We start from the raw sequence: 25,810 nt of genomic DNA on the forward strand, positions 1-25,810 counted from the left end.
ACACATATAAATCCCCATATGTAGATAGTGAGAAGGAGATATAGAATCAGTGGATGTAAATATGAGGTAGATATAGTGGTCTAAAAGATGTAGAATGTAGTCAGGTGTCGGGGGCTAAAGTTAGTCAGGATTAGTACAGGGGCACAGCCATTGTGATTTAAGGTAGAGTTTAAGTTTCTTTTTAAAGAGAGATTTTGAGGGAATAGAAGAAAGTTCATAGGGGCGGAGGTTCTAGTGTTTTCCAACAGTGTTAGAAAAGAGGGAGTCTCCAGCTTTGTTGTTTGCTTTGTCAATATTTACAAGAAGTTTGTGTGCTGATCTTAGGGAGTTTAGGTTGTGGTAGGGGTGAATAAGAGTAGATAGTATAGGTGTTTTGTTAGGTTGATATAGAAGTTGATGGGTTATGCTTAGTTGATTATTTTTTGTTGTTGCTGAAATTCTAGCCAACCTAGTTGTTTTAGATTAGTACAGTGGTGAGTTCTAAAAGGGTTGCCTGTGGCAAATCTGGCTATGCTGTGGTAGGAGTTTTCTAGCTTAAACAGATTCTTTTTTGATAAGTTAGTATAAGTGGGTGAGGCATAGAGAAGGGGTGAGATAAGATGTGAGTGGGCAATAGTGGGTTCTAAAAGGGTTGCCTGTGGCAAATCTGGCTATGCTGTGGTAGGAGTTTTCTAGCTTAAACAGATTCTTTTTTGATAAGTTAGTATAAGTGGGTGAGATAAGATGTGAGTGGGCAATAGTTATTCTAGAATCTGGAGTGAGGAAAGGTTTGATTTTGTAAAGAGAGCCTATTTTTTTATTAATATTTTTCAAAGTGTTGCTTATGTGGGTATCGAAGTTAAGGTTGTTGTCAATGGTAACGCCTAGTAGTTTTGTAGTATAATCTTGTGATATAGGTGTGGCATTTTTAGATGTTATTGTAAAGTCTATGTGGGGAGATTTACTGGAAGGTGTGAAGAGGAGGAGTTTGTTTTTTTGGGGGGTTTAGTAGGAGACAGCGTTGAGAAAACCATTCTTCTACAGAATTAAAAATGTGTTGAGTAAGGGAGTGAAGTTCAGAGACAGATTTTGCTGAGCAAATTAGTGTAGAATCATCTGCGTATTGTATGCATGTAGCTTGAGGGACTACTTGTTGGAGGTCATTGATAAATAAAGAGAATAGAAGGGGGCCCAGAATGGACCCTTGGGGGACACCAATGTTAACTGGTAGCTGGGAAGATAGAGTGGAGTTCCAGAGTACTGCTTGATGTCTATTATTTAAGTAGGATTTAAACCAGTTAATAGGTTGAATTTCAAGTGACAAAGATTGAAGAATGTGTGTGAGTATTTGGTGGTTGACCATGTCAAAAGCCTTGGACAGGTCTAAGAAAAGTGCTGAGGAAAGGGTGTTTTGGTTACGATATTTGTTGATAGTGTCTGTAAAGGAGAGGAGGGCAGTGGTGGTACTATGGGAAGGTATAAAACCGTGTTGGGTATTGGAGAGTAAGTTATTTTGAAGAAGATGGTCAAGCAGTTGCTTGTGTATACATCTTTCCATAATCTTAGATAAGGGAGAGAGTAGAGCAATAGGGCGGTAGTTGGAAATATCAGTTGAAATGAGAGAGATGCAGAGATGGCCATAAAGTGTAAGCTGATATCACACAAGAGTGTAATCTTGGTACGATAACCCTTGCTACGAATTGGAATAAAACAGTACATCAGGATCAAAACCAGACAAGAGCAAAGCGTTACTTAGGATATTTTTTTCAGTATCAATACATTTGCAAAAGAGCCATTCAAGAGGTTAGTCCTACCATAGGAGAAGGGGTCCTGTTTTTTAGTCCCAAAAAAGACAAATGTCTAGCCATTATTTGATGTAAGCATCCTAAAAAAACATACATTGCAAAAGAAACCTTTGCACAGTTAGTGTAGCATGTCTTACCTTGTCCAGCAGATGGAGACTGGTGTTTTTTGGACCTCTAGTGCAACCAGACTTTTGAATTGAGTTAACTGTTTTGTCTGTGTAGACCTTGCACTGGATACATCATTTTAATAAAAGCACATAAGTAATCTGTGCTTTGCAATTTTTAAAAGGCTATCTTTGTTATTTCATAAAGAAATGTATTGATACTGAAAAAAATATCCTAAGTAACGCTTTACTCTTGTCTGGTTTTGATCCTGATGTACTGTTTTATTCCAATTCGTAGCAAGGGTTATCGTACCAAGAATACACTCTTGTGTGATATCAGTTTACACTTTATGGTCAATAAACCATAGTTTATTCATCAGAATGGTCTGCATGTAGCTTTCAGTACTTTGATTCTTGGTCAGCATGTCCATTATTTTTTGACTCATGTTACATGTTCCATCCAAAAATGTCTAGTTCTGAATTAGTTTTATGAGATATTTGCCTTAAAAGACAAGAAGTGTAACTGTACCGTTATGTTTAATTGTCCTTGGTTTAGCAGGAGTAAGGTCCAAATCTCCCCTCCCCCACTCGGGGTGACCATCATGCTACTCAGCCTCTCTGCTTCTTTTATTACTTCATTTGTTTTCTTCACAGACAAGATCCATATGGCCAACTCATTCCTCCTGAGAGCCGGAAATGAGCAGAGCCATCACGTCTTTGAGGGTAGGAGGTTTTGTGCTTTAAGGTCATAATCCTATGCAGTACCGCCTCATGTTATAGTATGTTGTGGGGGTCAGAAGGGGCATCACTCACTTCCATACTTGGTGTAATCCCTCAAGACATCTTTGCTCCCTGGAAGGGAGCGATTTCCTGTCTCCACTGGGGATCAAGCACCCAGTCACGTAACATGCGTCTGGAGTATTTCTCCCCGGGCCTCCGCTGAAAACAGGATCTGTGGAACCTAGTCGGACTTTCCTGTTCAACAAATGTTAAATAAATAAAATGTCTCTCTTCAACAAAGGAAGGTGAGCTGGCAAAGCCAAATCACTCCTCTCTTCCTCCATGCTATCTCGACCAAGTGCCTAGGCCACTATTCAAACTGTCTTCACCTGAGCCATAGACAAGGCTTTGTTCTTGTACAGCAGTAGAACGAAGTCTTTTTTTTTTTCCTGCTGCGATGGAAAAAGCCACTTATTCTGCATCTTTAATGTTTTCTGTATTAAGAAAACATAACTTTTTAATATTTATGCAGTCTTGCTGTAATTGTAAATCTTTTTTAAATGATTAGCAAAGATACTTTAAGATACAGCTCAGAAGGGCATATTTCTTCATCTTGTTTTAAGGAGCGGAAGATCTATTTTTCTTTTCCCAGCTACTTGACAGAGACTGATTGGGTTATGTTTGCCTTTTTGATGCATTTTCCATAAAATATTACTTGCTGAACTTAAACCGTATAGCTGTAGCTCTGTTTGTTTTCACCTGCAGTGTGTTGAATCCCAGCCATCTATTTCTTACGACTGACTGCTGGCAACTTTGCTGATGCTTTCTGAGCTCCTTGCCTTTTCCTTTTTTTCCCTAACAGTGCTTGACAGCTCACAAATGAAAGTAATCAATGGCCAATCAATGTGGAATTGAAAAGAACTGACTTTGCTTATAGCATAGAAGTGTCTCATCTAAGGGGAAGGGTCTTTATTGTTGCAATTATCTTATTCATAGTTGATCAGTTGCCAACATGACTCAGAGAGTGGGTAATAATTTATTTTATTTATTTTATTTTACATTTGTTGACCAGGCAAGTCTAACTTGATATATGTCCATTTTCAGTAGAGGCCCGGGGAGAAAAGCTCCAATGGAATATTACATGGTTATACAGCAATAAGCAATACATGATTAGAATTAATAAACAAGGTTAGTTATTATGTACAACTATGATAGGAGCAAACAGAGAGAAATACAAAAGTGTAAAAGTCTAAAACAAAGAAATAATAATAATAAAAATCTTTTTTTTTTTTTTTTTTTTTGTGGTCATACTGTGCATAAGAGATAAAATCCTTTACATAGATATAATGTAAAGGAAAGTTGTAAGGGTAAAGGGTGAGAAAAGAGACAAAGTAAGGGGAAGGTTAATCTGGGTTGGTACAGGGGCAAAGCCATTGACTCTTGAGATGTATAATCAGTTGTCTTTTAAAAAGTGAGAGTGTAGTCAAGGATGTGATATCAGAGGGTAGTTTGTTCCACCTTTTTCCAACAGAGTTGGAAAAGAGGCAATCCCCAGCTGAGTTATTAAGTTTGGGGGTATGAACCAGTAGTTTTTTAGAGGAGCGTAGCTGTTTCATGTTATTGTAAGGTGTTACAAGGTTAGAGAGTATTGGTATTTTACTTGGTTGGTAAAGGACTTTGTGAGCTATTAAGAGCTGTTGAAGTATTAATTTGTTAGGAAATTCTAGCCAGCCTAGTTGTCTTAGGTTCAGGCAATGGTGAGTACGAAACTGGGATCCTGTAGCAAATCTAGCAATATTGTAGTAAGATGTAGCAAGTTTCTTAAGGTTGCTTTTGGAGAGATTAGTATAGATACGGGAGGCATATAGAAGAGTTGAGATAAGGTGAGATCTAGCTAAGATGGTTCTTGTTTCATGTGTAAGGAAGGGTTTGATTCTGTAAAGGGAACCAATTTTTTTGTTAACTACTTTTATTGTGTTGTTGATCTGTGAGTCAAAGCTTAGATTATTGTCAATTATTATTCCTAGTAATTTTGTAGTTGAGTCAGGAGAAATGAGAGTGCAATCAGTTGATGTGAGAGAGAAATTAAGTGGTGTACCTTTACGGGAAGGTGAGAACAGTAACAGTTTGGTTTTCTTGGGGCTGAGGAGAAGGCAACGATCAGAGAACCATTTTTCAATTGTAGAAAAGAAACACATGCAAGAAGAATGCAAGGAGGTTTGCATGCAGAGCATGCAGGCAGTGTAATAACACACAGCACATGGATTATTTCTGCAATGAAAACCATGTGAGACAGCCCTCTTTCCAACAAGTCTTTTAATTTACCTGCATGAAATTGAGGAACATGGCTTTTAAAAGTGCTTCATTCAAGCCCCTCCTGAAACATGCGTTTACACAAGACTAATGTTTTATATATCGGTAATAGAGTAGTAGACCTACTGTAACTTTGTCCATTGTGCCCTTGTACTGCTATTATTGTTTAAAAGAGTAATGTAAGGCTGACATTACTTGTGCACAGTACGCATCTGTTGTACTGAGTGCCGTGAAGTATTCTGTCTATCCGCAAGTGTTCTCATACTACATAACTTGTATTGTCTTGAGACCAGACTTAACTGTGCTCGGTGTGCTGTTCAGTTATGCACAGGTCTAATGCATATTTGACCTCAGTAAAAGTGTTAGTGGACATCGGGATGTAGTCAGCAAGAAAAATCTGTAGGGACTGTTCAGAATTCTCAACTTTGTAGCTAAACCATCACACACACACACACACACACACACACAGACACACAAACCTTTCATCATTCTCTGACTGGTGATGTCACAGAAGGATCATAAACAAAGGACGGTCCCATCTCCTGAGTTCTTTCCTGTTAATGGTTGGGTCAGCCTCCATTCAGTAAGTGCATGGCACTTTGTGAAGGCATTCTTGTAATTTATTTCACTGTTAAGCGTAATATATGCCTTATGTAGGGGTCTGCTTTCACCTCGTTTATGGTGGTCAGTTTCCTAGTTGTCACCATTCCACCATCAGTTACATTCCTGTGTAATAATAAAGTATGGTCCTAAAAAGGTGTGCCCCAACCCCTGATTTCTAAATATATTATCTCCCTAGTTGAATCTACTCACAGAAAAAAAAATAATTGCATTTCTTTTACTGAGTTTTTGCATCCTTGCAGGACGTACGTAGAGATTATGGGTGTGGGGGCAGAGGAATAGATTTTAATGGTAGAGATTCACTGTTAGCCATATGTGAGGGTCTCCTGTGTCTTAGGGTGGATGAAGTTCATTTACCCCACTCAGTTTGAGTGGTGGCACTGTGTGATCCTAAAACTAAGCCAAAATTAGACCCTTGTATAGTAGTGTGTATCCTCAGAAGGATAGATTATAGAAGCACAGATGTAATTTTATCGCACCAAAGGGCTTGCTGAAATTCATGTGAGTGGCAAACCTTTCATCTGTTTTTTCTTTTGACATTTTTCCCCTGCTACCTGCCAACTGTCAGTCCTTCTCTTGGTCTACTGGCTTGTTTACTGCCTATACATTGGGACAAGCACTTGCTCACACTGGCAAAGATTTAGTTAACTATGAGGATTATTTTATTTACTTATTTTTGTACACTACCTTATCCCCACTTTCAATGTCCAGTAACACACCCAGGGTTTGGTGTGCAGTAATCTTCATTAAGGATATATGTATGACTTACTTCCATGAGTGATGTAATTCTGAATAGTGTGATGCATCTCCATGCTGAACAGTGGAACTGTAAACCTCCAGTTTTAGTGGGAACACTAATCCTTAAATTGAACCCAGTCTCAGGTCTAACCTATAACCTCCAATGACAGTGACATGTGCAAGCATACAGAAATGCATTTTAGTAACTGCACTTTTATTCATGGTGAGATTTGATCAAATGGTCTTGAGCGAGTGGCTTTTAGCAACACTGCCCTTGATCATCTATCTGGAAGGCATGTTTGATAACACTGGACAGCCCCATGTATGCAGAAGTTATGAACCTTTGATCTCCCTGAATTACTGCTGGTATGGCACCTTGGCATTCGTGAAAATCTACTGCCAATCATTAGCGGACTGGAGTTCCGCTGTGGCGACCCCTAACTGGGAAAAGCCGAAAGACAACAACAACATGGTAGGTATTAATGGAATTCAGAAGAGCAGTAAAGTTCACAATTTGTCTCCCTGGACATATAGAGAGAATTGGCTCCTAAAATTCCCTCATTACTGTGTTATCTTTGGAAATCATGGCTTGTTTCATCATGTCCTTGTTCATACAATGCGTTTATTTCATACCAGGACAGCAGAGTTTATATTTTATGTGATGACTGAAAGTAGATTATTTAAGCAACTATAACAATAGGTAAAAAAGTTTTTCAGTTACGGTTTTCACCCATTTCATCAAAGGTTGATTGCTCCAAATGGAGATTTTATTTACCCTCCAAGTGCAGTGAGCCAGAAATTTATTACGTAAGTACATGGGCCATGAGCATGGTCCCCTGTATGATAAAATGTTTGAGGTACAAGAAAACAGTTTTACTAATTGGATACAAGATGTTTTTGTCACATTTTTCAGTTAAAGTTGCATTTGAACAATTTCACATTATAAAATAGGTAGTTAACCCTTTGTGTTGTTGTGAAAGCACGTTTAACAGAAGCATAATAATCTTTGTTCCTTCTTAGGTTCTTGTTCCCTGATCTTCCAGAAGAGGGCAGTGTAATTACTTGCACAGCATCTGAGGCAGATGCACATCCACACCTGTATTTGCAGACTTCAGTCAAAGACTCTGGCTCTGAAAGCCCAGTATTTGGGTAATTTTCCTTTGTTGCTCTTTATATTAAATGTTCCTAATTATGCAATTGAATATGAACCTTTTTCATACATATCCGCTTTTCCAGCTAGAATTCTCAGTAAATGTTTACTGCTTATTTAGCTGGCAGAGAAAAAAAAAAAAGAAACAAACAAATAAGTTTAATTTTAATAGCTACCTCACAAAAGTTTTGTAGGTTTTGGTTCTGCAAACTCTGAGCACATTAGTGTCTGTGTGAATGCCTACATGCATATAAAAAAGTTATGCCTGGAGAGAAGTTGTATAAGAAAAGGAATAAAATTTAAAACCTGTGTCCAAATTTTGTGTAAGTAATCTCTTCTGGGAGAATAACCTACCTACCTACCTACATTTGCAAAGCGTAATAGAGTGGAAGGTAAAGGGGGATAAATCCCTGACTATGTTCTAGGTGTCCAGAGTTTGACTAGTTGCTTGAACACTTGATGACATGGGGAAAGAGGATGAGTGGGTCAGATATGACTACAACAACTGCCACTAGCATTTCATGGTGTGGCGATGCAGAGGAGTGACCTGGCAGGTGGATTTTTGAACTTACCAAACCACTGATGAATGATATCCTTCACAGCAAGTGTGGATAAGCATGCAGTTGCAAGACAAGGGCATTTGTGGACCACTACAGTATTGAAGTTTACATGTCACCTTCCTCCCAGGGATTGGAGTTATGTTGTACAGAATGCTTTAATTTCTGGGATACTACCAAGAATGCAACGCACCCTTTTGACTGACTGAATTGTTCCCATCAACCCAAACAGCTTTTGCCGTAGCATCAGGTGGAATGAATGGACACTGTCTGAGTGGCAGGAGGATTGATGGTCAGCAGGCATGGTGGCTAAAATCACCTAGAAAAATGTATGTATTTGTTTAATTTTGCTTTTTGCATTTATGGAATAAATAGTAAAGTTGTGTACTGGAGCTGTGGAGAAACCAGATGAGATCTTTGGTGTATTTGTTTAACCTCTGTAACTCAGTCATACCCAGCAGGTGTGGAATGCTACATATCTTGCAGCCAACATGCATCCTTGGATTACCAAGTATTTTCTGAAAAAACGTGTTAAAAAATATTATCCAGACAGATATAAATATCTTGCAAACAGTAAATCTTTTCTCATTGATGCAAGTAGCAGTGTTGTTCAGTAAAACTTTTCTTTACAGTGGTAATAGTCAATACATTCAAATTCTTTATATCAGTACAGTAACTTTTTTTAATATTTTTCTCTAAGTTTTCACGACTGTTTGTACTTTGAAAGCGACTTTAGTAGCATAGAGGGATGACACCCTGACTGTAGCCCAGACAAACCAGGATCAGTTATTGACTCTTGGTGACTGATGCATGGATGAAGGGCATACTTATCCTGGGATAACAGGGCCATGGTGGTGCAAGTGGACCACTCTTTAAGCACTAGCGGAGGCCAGGGCTTGGAGCAGTTGTGAGGCTGAGAATGTGAGAAGGTCAAAGATCCAGGGCCGCTTCAAATGCCCAAGGAAGATGCTTCCTAATATACCATGCCTGATTGTCACCCCAGCCTGACAGATACAAAGTCACCATATGGGAGCCAGGACTTGTAAAGAGAAAAGCACTGACCTGTAGGAAAACATATATAATGCTGCTGGTTGGTAGCTATACTCTGTGGTTCCACTTTCCCTAACACAATGACAGCCAAGTCAGTCCCATCCCGGGGGGGGGGGGGGAGTACCTGGGGGCTGTAGAGAGGAGCATTAAGAACAATACTGAGCAGCCTGAGCTGAGCTGGAGACGTGTTAAAGGGTGACAAAAGTAAACTTTTCTTATTTGAAAACCATCAAACCTTTACACACAGTATCAACAGCAGTTTTCTTAAGCTAGGCTTGAGATTTCATGCAAGCAGTTCCTTTTTGAGTGCTTATTTTTGAGATGATTATACAATATGAAAGTTATACCTGTTTGCATAACTAAATAACTGTCCAGTAATTGGTGCAGAAGGTTAAGGCTGTGAGCTGTAGTCCCTGTGGTACAGGGTTTGATTGTATCAGCTCTCATTTGCCTACTGTGTGACCTTAAGCAAGTCACTTACCCAAACAGTGCTTGGAGGCAACTGGGAATTTGGGCTGGGCTTCTCAATGGTCCTCCGCAAGCCTGGTAACCACTTGTGAACCTAACAACATAAGTATCACTCATCTCTTAGTTTGTATAACTTACAGTGCAAGTATCACAGACTCTTTCAACATATCTAAGGTTTTTTCTTGGTTTTTGGAATAGTAATGTACATATGGTAGAACTGGATATCTTCATAATGACTAAAATCTAACAGTGCCTCCATTGTAGTGCATTCTGCAGGGGCAGTAACAATGTTTTTTTCTGTTTTTCTATGATATTTACCAATATATCCCTTATTAACATGTACTACTTTATGAAAATGTGTGACAAACAAAAGTTAACACTCCTATTGCAGAGCACTCCAGACAAATAATCTTGGTGCAGCTTTGTTTCTTATACTTTATAAATAGGTAAGTCACTTGGTTAAGAAAGCCTGCTCCAGACAGTGTCATGAAAGCATAAGGAACTATGGCTGTCAGATTAGAGGCATATTAAAAGGGTGCTATAGGTGTGTGAATGTATTAATTAAGTAAAACTCAATTGCCAGTTTTAGGAGGTCATTTTCCTTGATGTGATTAAATGCATTTTTTGTTTAAAGCAGTCATGTGGAATTTTGGTAGTCCACCCCTTATTTGCAGGTTTCAGTTTGTAGTGTATTAACTTTAGCCCACCATCTTATATCACCAGACCTTTGCACTCACTGGTGGCAGAGTAGATGGATCAGTTCAAAGACATATGACATTGTTTTGTATGTAAAAGTTAAGTTTTAAAACAGATTTGCACTGCATTGCTTCAGCATACTAACACGTTAGAAAACATGTTATTGTTCCTGAATGCTGGTTTACTTAAAAGATGGACTTCGGCAGTATGGTTAGATAGAGAGAGGTGTAAAAATGTAAGGTAGTATACTGCGTGTTAAGCTATGGTGATAAGAATTTGAGAACAATGGTTTGCCCCTCTCATGGGACTGTGTATTATTTGTTTTGTTTCACAATGTGTTTCCTCTCTAATGCTGCATACATTTTTTTGTATTCTGTCAAAAATGCAGTCTGTACTCTGTTGAATAAATGTGTATGATGTTTATGCAGATTGAGGCAACAGTGGTGTTAGAAAGGTGAAATCTTTTTTTTCTTGAGTCATGGCTGTAATTATTAAACAAGTAGTACATGTTTTTCAGTCACTTCAACTGGTGTGAAAATAACAGCTCTGTTTGCTTAGAGTTTGCTTTGAAGCATTAATTGTTACTACAAAGATTATTTGCTGAGTGTTGCTATTAAGTCCTCTATAAAGCCAGATTCTTTACTTGCAGAACAGAGTTACATTTGACTGTACTAAGGGGTTTTAAGATCATGGTTTTGTACTTTCAGACTAAAACTATTCAGAAGATAAATAGCACTGAACAGATGCAACAGTAAACGTCTAACTTATAGTAATATATTTTTTAGAAATTTTGTAACATTTGCATTTAAAAGAAAAATGTTTACAGCAGAAGTTTGACAGACTTTATTTGCCAAAATCGAAATTGTGCAAAGCATTCAAAGTGTTTGCGTTCTCAACCATTTTTAAGAAGCACACACACACAGTCTTGCAGAATGAGGAAGTGGTATCCTCTTTGTGTTGCTCTGATTAAGCATTTTTAGCTGGAGCATCATGTACTTAAGGAGGAAGTGGTACCATCTTACTTTGAGAATACCTCTACTTGCGGGTAGTGTGACAGCAACTTCTTGGGGGGCCCTGTTCTTGGCACAGTTACCAGGCTTTTAGCTTCTTGCATTACAGAGTGCTTGAATAGATGAAATCTCATTTATTTTAGAGCCTTACTCAAAAGTTTGTTGCAGTAGAAACTAACACAAAATATAAAGCATCAAAATGCAAACATGATGCAAATAAGTTTAACACTGGCCTGCAGTGCCAGTAGGCAATAACAAAACATAATATAAAACAGACAAATTAACTGCTTTCTAAATGTGAAGTAATCATTTCAAATGGGTCACACAAAAGTCTTTAATGACCTCTTAAATTCCTCCATGAGTGGCTTAATAGTCAAGATGGTTAATTCAAGACATAGCACAGGAGCAGCATCTTTTTGTTTCCCTCCCTGAGTGTTCCTAAGTAAAATCCTGGAATCACGAGCATTTCTTTGCACACAGAATAGATGAATATGGATGGCTGGTAAGGCACTAGCAGCTTTTTATTGTAGGAAGTATCAGGTCATATAGGGCAAGAATCCTATATGCCCTCCTTGACTTACCAGTAGCCAGTTTAGAGTGCACAGTAAGGTGTCACATAGAAGTACCAGTTGTCCCCAGTTAAAAGAGATGCTACAGTATTCTGCATCAGCTCTATACTACTCATGTCCTCCTCATCCATCCCAAAGTAGTGGACATTGCAGTAGTCCAGACAAGGAAATCAGACCTTAAAAAATCATAAACATGTCCTTTGTTGGAATTGAAGTTTTATCTGGACTTCATTTCTGTGATGATGATGATAAAAAACATTTAATAGCAGGTGACTCCTGGTCTTTAGTGTCTACCTATCTAGGCTCTTACCCATACGCTGAAATTTAGACACAAACTCTTATTTGTTTCCAAAATAGACAGTAATTGGAAAATACTTCAGCGCAGGGACTTCTGGGTCACACATATAGCCATTGCTGTAGTCTTCTCTGGATTGAGTCATTCATGACTATTCCTTATTTATTGTATTTGACTGGGTTTGTCCCATTAACCCTAATCCCTAGGGAGATATGAGGTGGTGTTGATACAAAGTAGGAGACATTTGGCTTTAGCACAGGGGAGGGCATATAGGTTATGTAATGATTAAGCTGGGACAGGCTGTAAAATAAGAAGACCATGGCCATACCTCTCAACCTGGAATCATCAAAAATCTGGACAAAGGCCCATGAAAAATAGGTACAAATCTGTATGCTGATTAACATAAAATTTGCATACACAATTATGTAACCCCACCCATTCCCAACAGAATTGTGGGATACCAACTTTTAAATGCAAACTGAAGAACAGACAACCAAAATATGATCATGAAACACAAAATAAGCAGCACAATAGTGTTTTATTTATATTAATATTTGAACTTGTGCTAAACTAAAATATTTTTTTTTATAAAAAGAAAATTACCTGCGGCTGCGCACCAGCCTTCTTCATTAAGTAACACAAAATGTAAACCAGAATGTATTCATTCTTTAAGCTATTGGGTTGAGCATTATTATGTCCTTGGCAGTCTACGTAATTCAGTACATCAAGGCAGAGCTATGTAGATTAAACATGACTGTATAGCACGTTTTTATAGCAGTCGAGTTTTAACAGTTTAAGTATGAAATGTAGTCAAACATATAATAATGTATTATTTATTTATTTAACATTTGTTGACCGGGCTAGTCTAGCTGGATATATGTTCATTTTCAGTAGAGGCCCGGGGAGAAAAGCTCCACAAAGAACAGACAACATTCAAAATCAAATTACAGTTAGAAAGCATTAAACTTCAGTTACAGATACATTAAAGTTTAGTTCAGATAAAATACACCACGTCCCCCATTTTGAAGTTTGAGGGGTTTTTTTTGTTTGTTTGTTTTTTATTTTTTATTTATTTTTTTTTATAGAGGGAACATATCAAGAAGGAAGAGGGAAATTCCTAGAATAGGATCTAAGTAAGGAGTTGGAAAAGAGACAAGTTATAGAAGAGAATAACATCTGGAATAGGAGAGAGTAGTAAAGTGGAAGTTGTGCTTCAAGTAGAGCAGGAAGCAGGTGGGATGTCTGTTAAATCTAGCTGGATAATCTAGTATAATCTGGATAATATAATGTTGTTATAGACAGTAGTTGAGATTAAAATTCTTGTTAACTTTAGATCTAAGAAGAAATGCATGTTAGATTCATTGTAGTCTGCACTAAATCAGGGGTCAAATCAAGCAAAGCACATAATGTATATCTACATTTTAATGTTTCATTGATATGGAGTTTTTATATTTAGACATAATTCCCTTCCTGCAGAGTGCAATGCTAAAGTTTACAGACTAACTTTATCCTCATTAGAGAGCACTAATATATGCTATTCAGAAATGTATGGATTACTAGATTTATCATCAGTTTTAGGTACATTTACACTGCAGAGAAGAAGTGTGTTGAGTTGGGCAAACTAATGTTATCTAATTTTCATTTCATTTACCATTTTTAATACTGTACAGCTATTCTGAGTAATCTGCATCTGTTTTTTTTAAGATTTATTACCTTGCAGTGGTTTGTAGTCATAAATAGAAAAGCAGAAGACAATCTGGTTAAGACGTTTTGGGACTGACAAAAAGAGGGCAAGAGAAAACAAGGGCATCTGGCAAAAGGTGGATGGATTGTGTGAGGGAAGACCTGTAAAAGTCAGGCATGACTGTTAAAGAAGGTAGGAGAGTGGCATTGAATTGAGAAAGATGGCAACAGTTGACACAAGATCCTAACCCCATGTAGAAAAATGGGAAAAGGAGAAATGATGAGTGGGAATGTTCCTGAAATATGAGTAGAACCCTGAACCATGGTGGAAGTGCTGTAAGATACTAACAATGGAACTGTACAGCAGTAATGGAAGTGCTGCACTTGGTAGCATGGGTCAGATATAAAAAATACTTGAAATATAAATGTGAAAGAAAATTGTTACTTTTGCATCTAATTTCACTAACCTTTAGACATATTATAAAAAATAAACATTGGTAATCAATAAAAGTTACCTGAGATACCCATTACATAATGGGTCCGTGTCAGATGGAAGAAATGCCGGATCACCGATGACCACATCACCGAGATGACATAGCCGAAAGCAGACATCCCCAACAACGATAAGTCAAAGTATTACAGAACGGAATACATTTCCGTTCCCGTAGTACACTCACAAAACACATCAAAATGTGTATAGCAGGGGGGAAAGCCCCCCCTGCACCTCCCACCCCCCCTACTTAAATGTACCAACTCCAAGATCGCACTACAGTGAAGGAATGGGACTAACTCCCATTCTGCACTACTCACCGTTGTTGGGAATGTCTGATGTCGGGGATATCATCTCTGTGATGTGGTCGTCAGTGATTTGGCGTTTCGTCCATCTGACGTGGACCCTACATAATACATCACCAATACCTGAAACACAGGAAGGTGTACTGTTTCAAATTGCACAAGTCCCAGAAGTGCAGAAAAAAGATACCTTACGAAAAATACATTGTAAGCAGATGATACGCCACTCTCCAACCTAGTTCTAGTACTGAAATATTGTTCTCTGTGATCACACAACCTTGTGTGAAAACGAAATACTCTGCTTTCCAGCAAAACCAAGAGAGTTTAAATGCATTAGTTGTAAGACCTCCCCACGAAGGGATTAAGCAAGTTGCCTCTCTACAAAAAAAAAAAAAAAAAAAAAAAAAAAAGCATTCCACAGTTTCATATCTACTTTCTGATTTTTGTCAATTTAATTTAATAATGATCACTATACTGCCTCTTCATATTTCCTGTTTTTGCATAAAAAAAGCTCCATTATCCAGCTCTTAAAATGTGTATGCCCAGTTTACAAATAGCCTTAGTAGTCAGTATCAAAAATGGGTATGAGAGTTAAGTTCTTATTGATTTTTTTTATTTTCAAACAGGGTGTTGTTTGTGTTGGAGAAACAAAACTCAAAGCTTCACCATGAATCTTTTAGCATGAAATGAACTCAGTCATAGCATTTAAACATTGAGAATCAGTCAACTAAAAAATCTGTTGTGAAGGCAATAATACCTGGCATGCACCACCACTCTGACCCGGGTGAGTCTGACGAGACTGCTGCTACACTGAAACGAGGCTTGCCTGTGGACGGGGTAGCCTTGCCGACTGTATCAAAGTCAAGCTTCTTAAAAAAAAAAAAAAAAAAAAAAAAAAAAGTCGACTGACCCACTCTAAACTAACTGACTCTGCTGTCTGCTCTGTAACTTGAAAGAAGCACTTGTCTTTAGCCAAATTCTGACAGGCTGCTTACGTCGCTGATGTCATCGCGCACACCTGTGCATATGATGACGTCAGCAGAAAATTGCAGAGGAAAAAACTTTAAAAAAAGCTGGGAAAGAATCAGTAATAAAGTGGGTCAATCTGGAATTCATGGCAACCCATTGTTTGGATCTCAAAACTGGTAAATGCCAAGGAATTCTGTACAATCGAGACGTATGACCATGACATGAAAATATTTTGTATAGATATACTATTGAGAGATGTCATAATCTGAAAGATGATTACAGCATTTGTATCTCTTATGTAAGATGTTTTTCTTTTTGAGCCTTTACAGAGGAAAATTCCCATTAAAAATTAGAGATATAAAATTGAACTTAGTTTCTTACATGACGATTCTAGAGTAGAGGAAACAATAAATTGTATATTTTTCAAATTTAAGGGATTAATTTGATTCTGAGAAGTTATCCCGTCTTACTGGAATTTCATCATTAAAAGACTTAAAAGAGAGGAATGTGATATATGGTTATTATAAGGGAATTTTAGGGAATGATGCAGTGAATGTCTGTGTATTAAAAACAGGGCAGTAAGAAATGTGTGGGACAAATTGTAAAATGAATGTATGTAACAGAAATAGTTGAGAAATAGATGCTTTATTTTAATACTTACAGTTTTTCTTTTGGATATATTTAATTCTAGCTAAACTTGTGAAAACTTGTGAATGCAAATAAAATGTCCTTATTCTTTCAGTAAGTGCCATGAAATCTTTTGTATCCAACTGAGCTACTACCATCGGGCAGATAGGACCTTAGTTTAGCATCTCATCTGAAAGTTAGTAGACTCAGTAGAGCAATGCTATTCTTTTACTGCTGTGTAGTAGGATAGACGTACATTTCTGAAGAAAGGCAATGTATAATTGGGTCATCATGTAAGTAACACTTATACCCCAAACCTCACCTTTGAATGATACCATGTAGTGGAAGCATATACAACACAACAACAGCAGAACCCAGTATGGAGCCCTAAAGACCCCCCCCCAGCCCACAGTGGTACTTCTGAGAGGAATTATTGACATGCGTTAAGTATCCCTTTGGGTACACCTTATCATGCAAGAGATGAACCAATGAAGAGCTATGGAAGGTAAACCCCAGTATGTCTCCAGATGCTGCTTTAGGATTGTGTGATCTACAGTCTCAGATGTCATGAAGTCATGTAGGTCATGTATTATGCAATTATAATGAACTCTTCCAACCAAGAGGGCAGTAATAACTGTTGATGACAGTGTTTTAATGCTTCATTTTCATGAAGTCAGAACAAGGCGGTCCAAAGACTTTTGATGGTATTCAAGCTAAACTGTAACCACATTCCTAGTAAACTTTCCAGTAAAAGGTAGATTTGACATGCACCAGTAGTTTGCAAGATTCTTCTGAGGTAAGGATGGCTCCTTAAGGATGAGTCTAATTTAAGTATATTAAAGCCTGTTTTAAATGTGTTGAAAATGCATCATTGGAAAAGATGCGGCAGTGTGGGAGAGTAAATGAGCTTGGCATATCCAGGCAGGGCATAATGATCGAAAGTATCTCCAGCCAGTAGGTGATGGAAAGCATGTTGAAGTTCACCTCCATGATATCTCCAGCCAGTAGGTGATGGAAAGCATGTTGAAGTTCACCTCCATGACCTAGGCATAGTCAATGTAAGTAAGCTTGCACCAGGTAAAAGTGAGGGTGTGTGAGTCTAATATCACAGGCATATCCTGTACAGATAATGTACATTTTTTTTCTTATAATGGGGTCAGTCTTGGCGAAAAAGATTTTTGTGTCTTCCTCACATTTGGAAGTTGAAAATGCCTTTTGGTTGATAAGACGAGCTGAATTACACACACGTTGCACAGCTCAAAGGAGCTTTGCTAGATGACTGAATACAGTGGATGTCTCTGGCAAAGAATATTGCTTTTTCATGAGAAAGTTCTACACAATAGTATACATAATGCTAATTAGTCTTGTTTGTCCTTAAGGAGATGGAGACCTCTCCATTTACATTCAAGCATGCCGCCAGTTTTCCTTGGGGAACAGAGTTCTTGATTCTGGCTGTTGCAAATTGAGAGAGGATGTGTGTGTTTCACGGCTGTAAGCTTTTAGGCATCTATAATCTGGGAGAGACATGAAGATATCTTCAGCCAATTACATTTCTCAGATTCATGTACTCAAACAGTTCAAGATTGGAAGATCTAATGGGAAGACACCATATTGAAATAAACCAGGTGATGGCGACACCATAAATCTGGTTCCATCACCAAGTCAAAGGTGAACTGCCTCTAGTAGTCCAGTAGCTATCCTTCATTACAGATAAAAGTGGTAATCATCTGAGCAAAATATGTCCATCTTCATATCCAAGAGGGAGTCTCTTGCCAGAGACACTGATTCATCATTGACCCAAGTGTTGACATCAACAAAAAGTGACCAGTTTCAATATTAACAACATTATGTTGATGATGAAATCAGTTAATGCTAAAAGTAATGTCCTCACATCACTGGGTAAATGCAAACAGGAAAAAATCCCCTGCACTTATGATGTATTCCGAGCATTTGTTGCTTCCACTGGGCAGCTAACTCGGTTGCTGCTTTCACCCCCAATACTGCTCCTCGTAGGCCACAGTATATCAAGTAAAGCAGACAGAACACCCTTTGCAAGATGGGAAACAAAGCTGGAATCCAACCAAGTTTTTGTTAAAAAAAAAATGATATATGCCTTTTTGTGACTAGGTCTGCTGTTTTAATAGGACTTCAAGCCAAAAGTCTCTGCAGCAGACCTGTGGTGATATGGAATCCATAGGTATCTCTACCTGACATGGAGGACTCTCTTATTAAGATGGGATTTCACCTCTGTTTGCATGTCATGGTATCGTATGTGATTTAGGAGAGCAGACCTATTTCCAGGCTACCCAGTTCATTCTTGATGTTTGTACAGTTTGCTTTTTAATTTTAGTTTTTCTTTTGAATTTTTGCATTCAGTGCTGAAGAAGCCTTAACCCCCCTTAATTTATCCTACATTTGGCACACCTTCAACAAGAACTAACTTTGTTGTTGCTAGTACTTTTTGAAGAAGTCGCACAGTGTTAAAGAGTGCCATAAATGCCGGAGACAGCCCATCTACTAGGCAAAGGATGAACAAGCAGTGCCACTAGAGATGGGTACCAAGCACAGGGATCACCAAGAGAGTCTCTTGTTCAGTCTTAAGCAGATTTGAGAAGGGAAGGTAAGGGAGCTAGACTCTAGACATTGATCAAAGCCTTATATGTTAGAGTCTGTAATTTTGGTAGTCTCTGCCCCATCCATCAGTTCTTCCTTGGCTAGTGGACTGAATTAGTTGTACACCTACCACCAGCTGATTAATAGGAAGAGGTCAACAGAGGTATTCTTATAGCTGCCACCGGGAGGGAGTGTGCTCTAAGGTTTGGATGTCACACTTCCCACATCAAACTATATGGCCATCCTGCTCAAGAGAAGTAGGCCTTGCGTTTCCAGATGAGTGCTGTAAAATTGCAGTGTGGGCATAGGTTCTTACCCACAATCAAATCTGAAATGGAAGAGGTTATAACCTCAGCACATTTTGACAAGTTGCAGCTCATTGATTTGCTGTTTGTCTTAGAAGATCACTGCCATCACGGGTTGTACTAGTATACACTGCTTCAACATTTGTGAGCTTTTTAGTTTCCTCCAAGTTTTTTGACTGTGGTATGGGGGAACAGGGGCTTATAGAGGCTTGCCCCTTTGCATTACATACAGCCATTTTCTCATCTAGTAAAAGCATCATTTACATTGTTCTGTTCTACCTTATGTGGATGTTACTTGAGCTTTCATGTTAGAACTAGGCTCGAGAAGATATATTCTCTTGCCTTTCCACATAGTCCTTTTCTCACCAACAAGTAACGAGAAGGTTTTTTCTACCCCGTACCACAATTAGTGGGCCTACTGTCATGCTTATATTATTGGACCTACATGCTATGTTTGCTACATGGTGATATCTGTGCCTGTGCTGAATACAGCTTGGCATCACAGCAGGGTCCTGTCACACATCTTATGTACCAACACCATCTTTGACATATTCCTCTTCTTGTACTGGGAACCAGTCACCTGCCCTTGCACCCACTTGTTTCTTGCCTCACTTTTAAGGCATGGTGTGAACACAGGGTTGCACCCTTTGAGTCAAGTTCAAAGACGATGCCTTCCCTTGCGAGTCCTGTTAAGTGGGGTAATCAGAAGGGAATGGGGACTGAGATACAAAGATGATAATACATCCACTACCCATTACTCTCTTACATGATCTGTCTTTGGAGAAACTCTCATGTTAAAGAGATTATTTTATTAACTTTTGCTGACTAGGTTAGTCCACCTAAGCATGTCTTCTTTCTAGGGGGAAACTGAAGTGGCATTAGTATTTTCTAGGAGTAATTTAGCTGTGACACCAGGGAAGTGCTTCCACTCTGTCTGTGGAGATGTTGGAGAGTACTTCCTGTCTAATATTGAGGGGAGTGAATTCAAGATGTGGAGGCCATGGTGAGTGAGAGGAGTGAATCTGAGAGTGAGCAACAAGCACATAAAGCTGTATCTGATGGGGTCATTAACCTACCAGGATGAAAAGCTAAAAGTGCTCTGAAAAAAAAAAGAAGCAGAGGCTGGTGTTAAAGAAATATGCAAAGGAAAACTTGCTTATCGACTGGTATGATTTAAAGCACGAAGTGTTCAAGCTGTTAGGTTTCAGAGTTACTCATTTTAGATCCTTAATGCATTCGGAATGTGAAACACATGCGTATTTAAAGTTTGAGATTTATCGCTTGGAAATGCATTAAGGATCTAAAATGAGTAACTCTGAAACCTAACAGCTTGAACACAGTTTGGAAAAATTCTGATATGACAGTGTAGGTTAAAAAAGATATTAACATTTCAAATTCTTACTGAATACATTGTGAAAAAGAAATTGTGTTATTCTTGAAAACAGCATATGGAATAAACTATTCTTTTCGAGCAAAGAGAATATAATCTGGGATGTGGGAAGCCTAGATTACATTGACTATCAAAGAAAATTAAATTTGCCATTTACCTATTTTTTTTTTTTTTTAAATTAATACATATAGAGGTATTCTCGTACTGTGAACAACCAAAGATATGCTTCAGCTTCAGTCATGGTAAACTGGCTAATTTGATTAATATATACCCATTCATAAGGTGTAATCTCTGTCTAGAAGGAGTATAACAAAGAGTTTAAGTCTGTGTACAGCAGATGTAAAACTGGCCATTTATTGTATGATTGAGAAAGTTTGAGTGAGGGTAGTACAGTAAATATTAAGTGATTTCATTTGTTGGAAATTTATGGAAGGACATAATTGATAATGAAAATGAAAAGAGGTTAATATTACAGACAAAGTTGAAACAGAGGTATGAAAAGAGTATTGAGAAAATGGAGCATGATCAGACAGCAGTGTTGTCTAACAGTGAGTCAGTTTTTGCTGCTACTAGGTATGAAATTTTGGAACTTGAAGATGATGTGAAAGAGTGTTGACATTTATGTGGTGGATGTAGGGGGTTGATGAGGGGCTTTGTTGGGGCTAAGGTTACAAAAGTAAAAAAAAAAAGAAATTAGAATACAGTATAGGAAAGTTAAAAAGTAGATGGATAGCATCTTGAATTATATGTTAGTTTTGATAGCATGGTAAGTGATATAATTAGGCTACCTATTCATACGTGATATAAGGAAATATAATGACGTGGCTTGTCTGCAGGTTATAAAAATGTTACAGAAAGGAAAGGGGATAAGTTTCAACTGCTGTGGAAAGGGAAAAGTGATCTCAGCTGTGGAGTATGTGGATGTTCAGGGTTAGTTGTTTTATTTAGGGGTATAATATTGTAAAATATAAATATTCTAATAATCAGGCCTAGCAGAGCAGCCAGTGGCTGTAGATGTTTGAATGAAAGGAAGCGATGTTAGATTAGTTGAAATTTATGCATGTATTGATTATCAAGGAAGGATGAAGCTTTTTGAAGAAATTAAGCCATTTAGCATAGCTATGGTAATGATGGGGAACTGATTATGCTGCATATAAAAGGGAAGGGACATTACATGTGTGGAGTCTTGTGAGACAGTAGTGGCAGATTTTTTTTTTTTAACTGTGGGGACATTAGCAGGTCGGATCATACTGTGTGTTATTAATTGTTTGCTATTGGGGGGGGGTTCATGTTAATAAAGGTGTGATTAACATCACACACAAGGTCACATCTACTGTGTCAAGTTCAAAGAGGATGTTTTCCCTCTTTTTGAATCCTCCAAAGGTTAGGGAGGTTACTGAGACATTGCTAATTGGGGCAGGACAGATATGATTTATGAAAAGATTTTGAAATCATGAGGCAGGATTTTATAAAGTCTGGACATAATGCTGGCTACAGCTAAAAAGAACTGTAAGAAGTATTATTGGATAAAATAAGCTAGAACAAAGGGATGATAGATTATGAAAACATGTTAGCTGAGTTTAAAGAGATAGAAAAACAAGATATACTTTATTATGAGAAGTAGAAATCTATATATATATATATATATATATATATATATATATATATATGGAATAGAGAACATGAAAATTATTAAGGAATCAAAGATATTTTTAAAATATGAAAAAGAAGAGATGATGCTGTTGCTTGAAACATTTGTTAAGAAGGAAAATTTAATGGATTGTTCTATCTGAAAAAATGTCGGTAAAAAGATGTAGGTAGGCAACACAGACAACACAGTTGTAAATCTGAGAATATACCAACAGGAGAAGGCCCGGTTGCTCGGACTTTTTCCCGTTAGTATTATCTCGTTTTTTTTTTTTAATACCAAACACAACTGAAGATATTTTACATTCAGAAGATGGCACAGACAGAAATAAAAGGATAATCAGGTACATTCTACAAAATTTACCTGATTATCCTTTTATTTTTGTCAGTCCCGACTCTCTGGAACATAAAAAGTCTCCCGGGTTCTTCTTTTTTTTTTTCTGTTGATTAGAACAAAGAAGAAGCAGCAACGGAATCTTCCTTTCTCTGTTGCTACCTCTTCACAGCCCTCATGTACTGCGTAAGCGTGGGAGCACAAGTCCCATACACATGCGCAGTACATCAAAAAAAGCCCCAGGATACCACATAAACACGGAAGGGCAGCATGGAGCCATTATACAAAAACATTATTTAAGAAAAGTAAGTATTTTTTTTTCTTAAATAATGTCATTGTATAATAGCAATAACTGACTCCGTGGTTGTGGTATATTGAAATTTACCCATGGTTGGCTTTACCTAATCACTCAGCTAGAGCGTCTTCTGTGTGGAGGCATGCATGAATGGGCATGCCTTTGTTGAACGTTGTACGTCAGGGCTGGTAACTCGGCATGTAAAAATCCACTACCAAACATTAGCGGACCAGAGTTCTGCTGTGGCGACCCCTAACCGGGATAAGCCGAAAGACACAACAACTCTGGCTTCAGCCTCTTGATGAAACCACGCCAACCATGGGTAAGTCTTCAATATACCACACCAATGTTGTCGGTTATTGCTATACTAACCTATAAATTAAAAGAACTTTATCAAACAGAATAAAAATTAAAAACGGGATGAGACAAGGATGCCCTTTATCCCCTTTCTTATTCAATCTATACCTCGAACCGCTGTTTCTGTACATTAAACAGAAAACATATCATAACCTGCCATCTATCTTCAACTCTAAAATCTTTTACACAGTCTTCACCTTACTGTACCACCCCCAACACTGACATACCCAAATTACTAAAAGCTATTGACTGTTTCTCAAGTATATCTCATTATAAACTTAATTTAAAGAAAAACAATATTTTCCCCTTAAATCCTCCCAAACTATTATAATTAATCCCACTTTTAGACACAATTAAAATAAAAGACTCAACCAAATATATCGGTATTGCATTTTTCCAAAACAAAAAAGATTTTTATCAAAGTAATATTCTGAATAAATGGAATATGATAATGCTAGACAGTAACAGATGGAACAATCTCAAAATACAATTCCTGTCCAAGGTCTCGATAATCAAAATGAATATATCCCCCAGAGTTATTTATAACCACACAAGTGGTAATACATAACTTCTTTGAACTAGTACACACGTTCCTGGCCAGGTTCATTTGGGAGCCTAAAAAAACAAGAATATCATACGAAAAACTCTCTGTACCAAAGCTAAAAGGAGGTTTAAACTTACCAGATTTTAAACTATACTATACCATTATCAATAGTAGCAGAATACTAAACACAGCAGAATTTGCCCCTTTAACCAACAAATGGTCTCCTGTCTGGCTGAAAATATATCACAACTATATCATATCTCTAGACATTAATCCTAGAGAGCTTCATTTTCTAACCACAAAAGACATAACAGTTTATAAAATCACTGACCCTCTAAAACTCTTCATTATTAAACTTCAAAAGTTGTTCACTTCCCTAGATCTTGGGCCAGCAATGCACATAGTTCAATCAATCCATAATAACCCAAACTTAAAAATTAACAACTCACTGATAAATCTCAGCAACTACCATTTTATTAAAAGATTTGAGATCTCTACCCTTACCATAACTATACAATTACAGACTTGAGATCTCAACTTAATTATCAAAATCGTACACAATTATCTTGAGACAAATTAGAGAAGTATGTACCAAACACCTTCAAAACACCAAACTAAACAAGGTGGATATAACCAGTTGTGAAACCTCTATGGAACACAATGTTATTGAAGAAAAAATGATATCCAGCACATACAAATTAATAGCAGAAATCAAATTCCAAGACAATATACTTATTTCTAACTACTGGCTTAAAAGTAACTCATCAATAACTAAACAACAATTCTGGAACAGCATTCTGGAATTATAGCTAAACTAGGTATAAATCCCTACGTCATAAGATGGGTTGCCAACTGGCTCACTGACAGAACCCACACTGTAAAAGTTGCAGAGTCCAAATCTGACTTCAAACCAGTGACAAGTGGAGTACCACAGGATTCAGTTCTGGGACTTCTCCTGTTTGGGATCTACATATCTGAAGTACAGGCTAACACAGAAGGCCTCTAGCTAATGAAGTTCGCAGATGACTGCAAACTAGGAGCCATAGTCGAGTCCCCAAATGATGTGGACATCCAACAGAAGGGTCTCACTGAGAACAGATGCCTGGTGTCAGAGGCATGGTCTCAAGCTCAGTGCCAAAAAGTGCATTGTCATCCACTTTGGTAAAAAGTCTGTACCCATGAACTACCACATAAACGGCAGTTTACGTAACGCAGAATGTGTGATGAGACCTTGGGACCCAAGTGGACAGTAGTCTCTCCTTTGATAATCACATCACAGTAGTCAGGAAATCGTTCTGTGTGGCACACCTCATCACAAAAGGGTTCTCATCCAGGAAAAAAGAGGTTATTGTTCCCCTCTACTCATCATTCATTAGACCTATTATAGAGTACAACGCCCCTTTTGGAATGTGCCTCACAAGACATCAGCAGCTGGAAAAGGCCACAGAAGTACCTCACAAAGACGATTACTGGCCTCAAACAGATGCCCTACACTGACGTCTCAAAAAACTCCAGCTCTGTAGCATATCACGTACTCAGAGGAGAGCTTTGCCTAACATATAAAGCTGTATTAAACCCAGAGCTCTTGGACATGCTACACCTAAAGAAATCCCAAGCCCTCCGAGATACACACTGTAGGAACCTAAACCTTGTCACCACAATAAACAGGACATGCTGGAGGGATAGATTCCTGTCCCAGAGACTTCCTATACTCTAGAATAAGATACCCATCTATGTCAAGCAAAGTTCCTCATTAGCACTCTTCAAGAAAAATCTTGATGAGTGGATGGGAATTAGGAAATACACCCCGGGGATCACTTCTGTGGCTGTGCTCGACAGGGGCACAGGAAATTAACTTTCTCGGGTGGCGTAAGCCAGGGAACCTTGTTGGCTAGGCTTACTTAGGCCCTTGGGCCACTAGCCTAGTATCTACCTATGGCCATTAACACATAAAGCATTGCCTTTGAAAAGTTATCTTACACACAACTCATGATCAACAATAATGCCTATCTTACCCCATCAGTACTACACAAATTTAATTCTTCTAATTCACTAAACTGTCCATATTGTAGGTCAAAGGAAGCAGATCTAACACATATGTTTTGGAGCTGCAAGTGCATATTTAAATTGTGGAACTCATTAAAAATCCAACTGCAAAAACAAGGCTATGGGAAAACAA

The 25,810-nt window shown here is 38.0% G+C and overlaps 1 protein-coding gene across 2 annotated transcripts in view; it reads left to right on the forward strand.

The window, feature by feature from the left end:
- ALS2 (alsin Rho guanine nucleotide exchange factor ALS2) overlaps positions 1–25,810 on the forward strand; it is a 2,167,716-nt gene that overhangs the window by 1,933,474 nt on the left and 208,432 nt on the right. For both annotated transcript variants that reach the window (XM_044075110.1, XM_044075111.1), the window contains one exon: positions 7,301–7,429. In XM_044075110.1, the coding sequence (XP_043931045.1) occupies positions 7,301–7,429 (129 nt within the window). The remainder of the gene's footprint in view (positions 1–7,300; positions 7,430–25,810) is intronic.

This window comes from Protopterus annectens, chromosome 6.part0, assembly GCF_019279795.1.
Source record: "Protopterus annectens isolate FY-2018-M chromosome 6.part0, PAN1.0, whole genome shotgun sequence".
In the NCBI taxonomy this organism is placed as follows: domain Eukaryota; kingdom Metazoa; phylum Chordata; order Ceratodontiformes; family Protopteridae; genus Protopterus; species Protopterus annectens.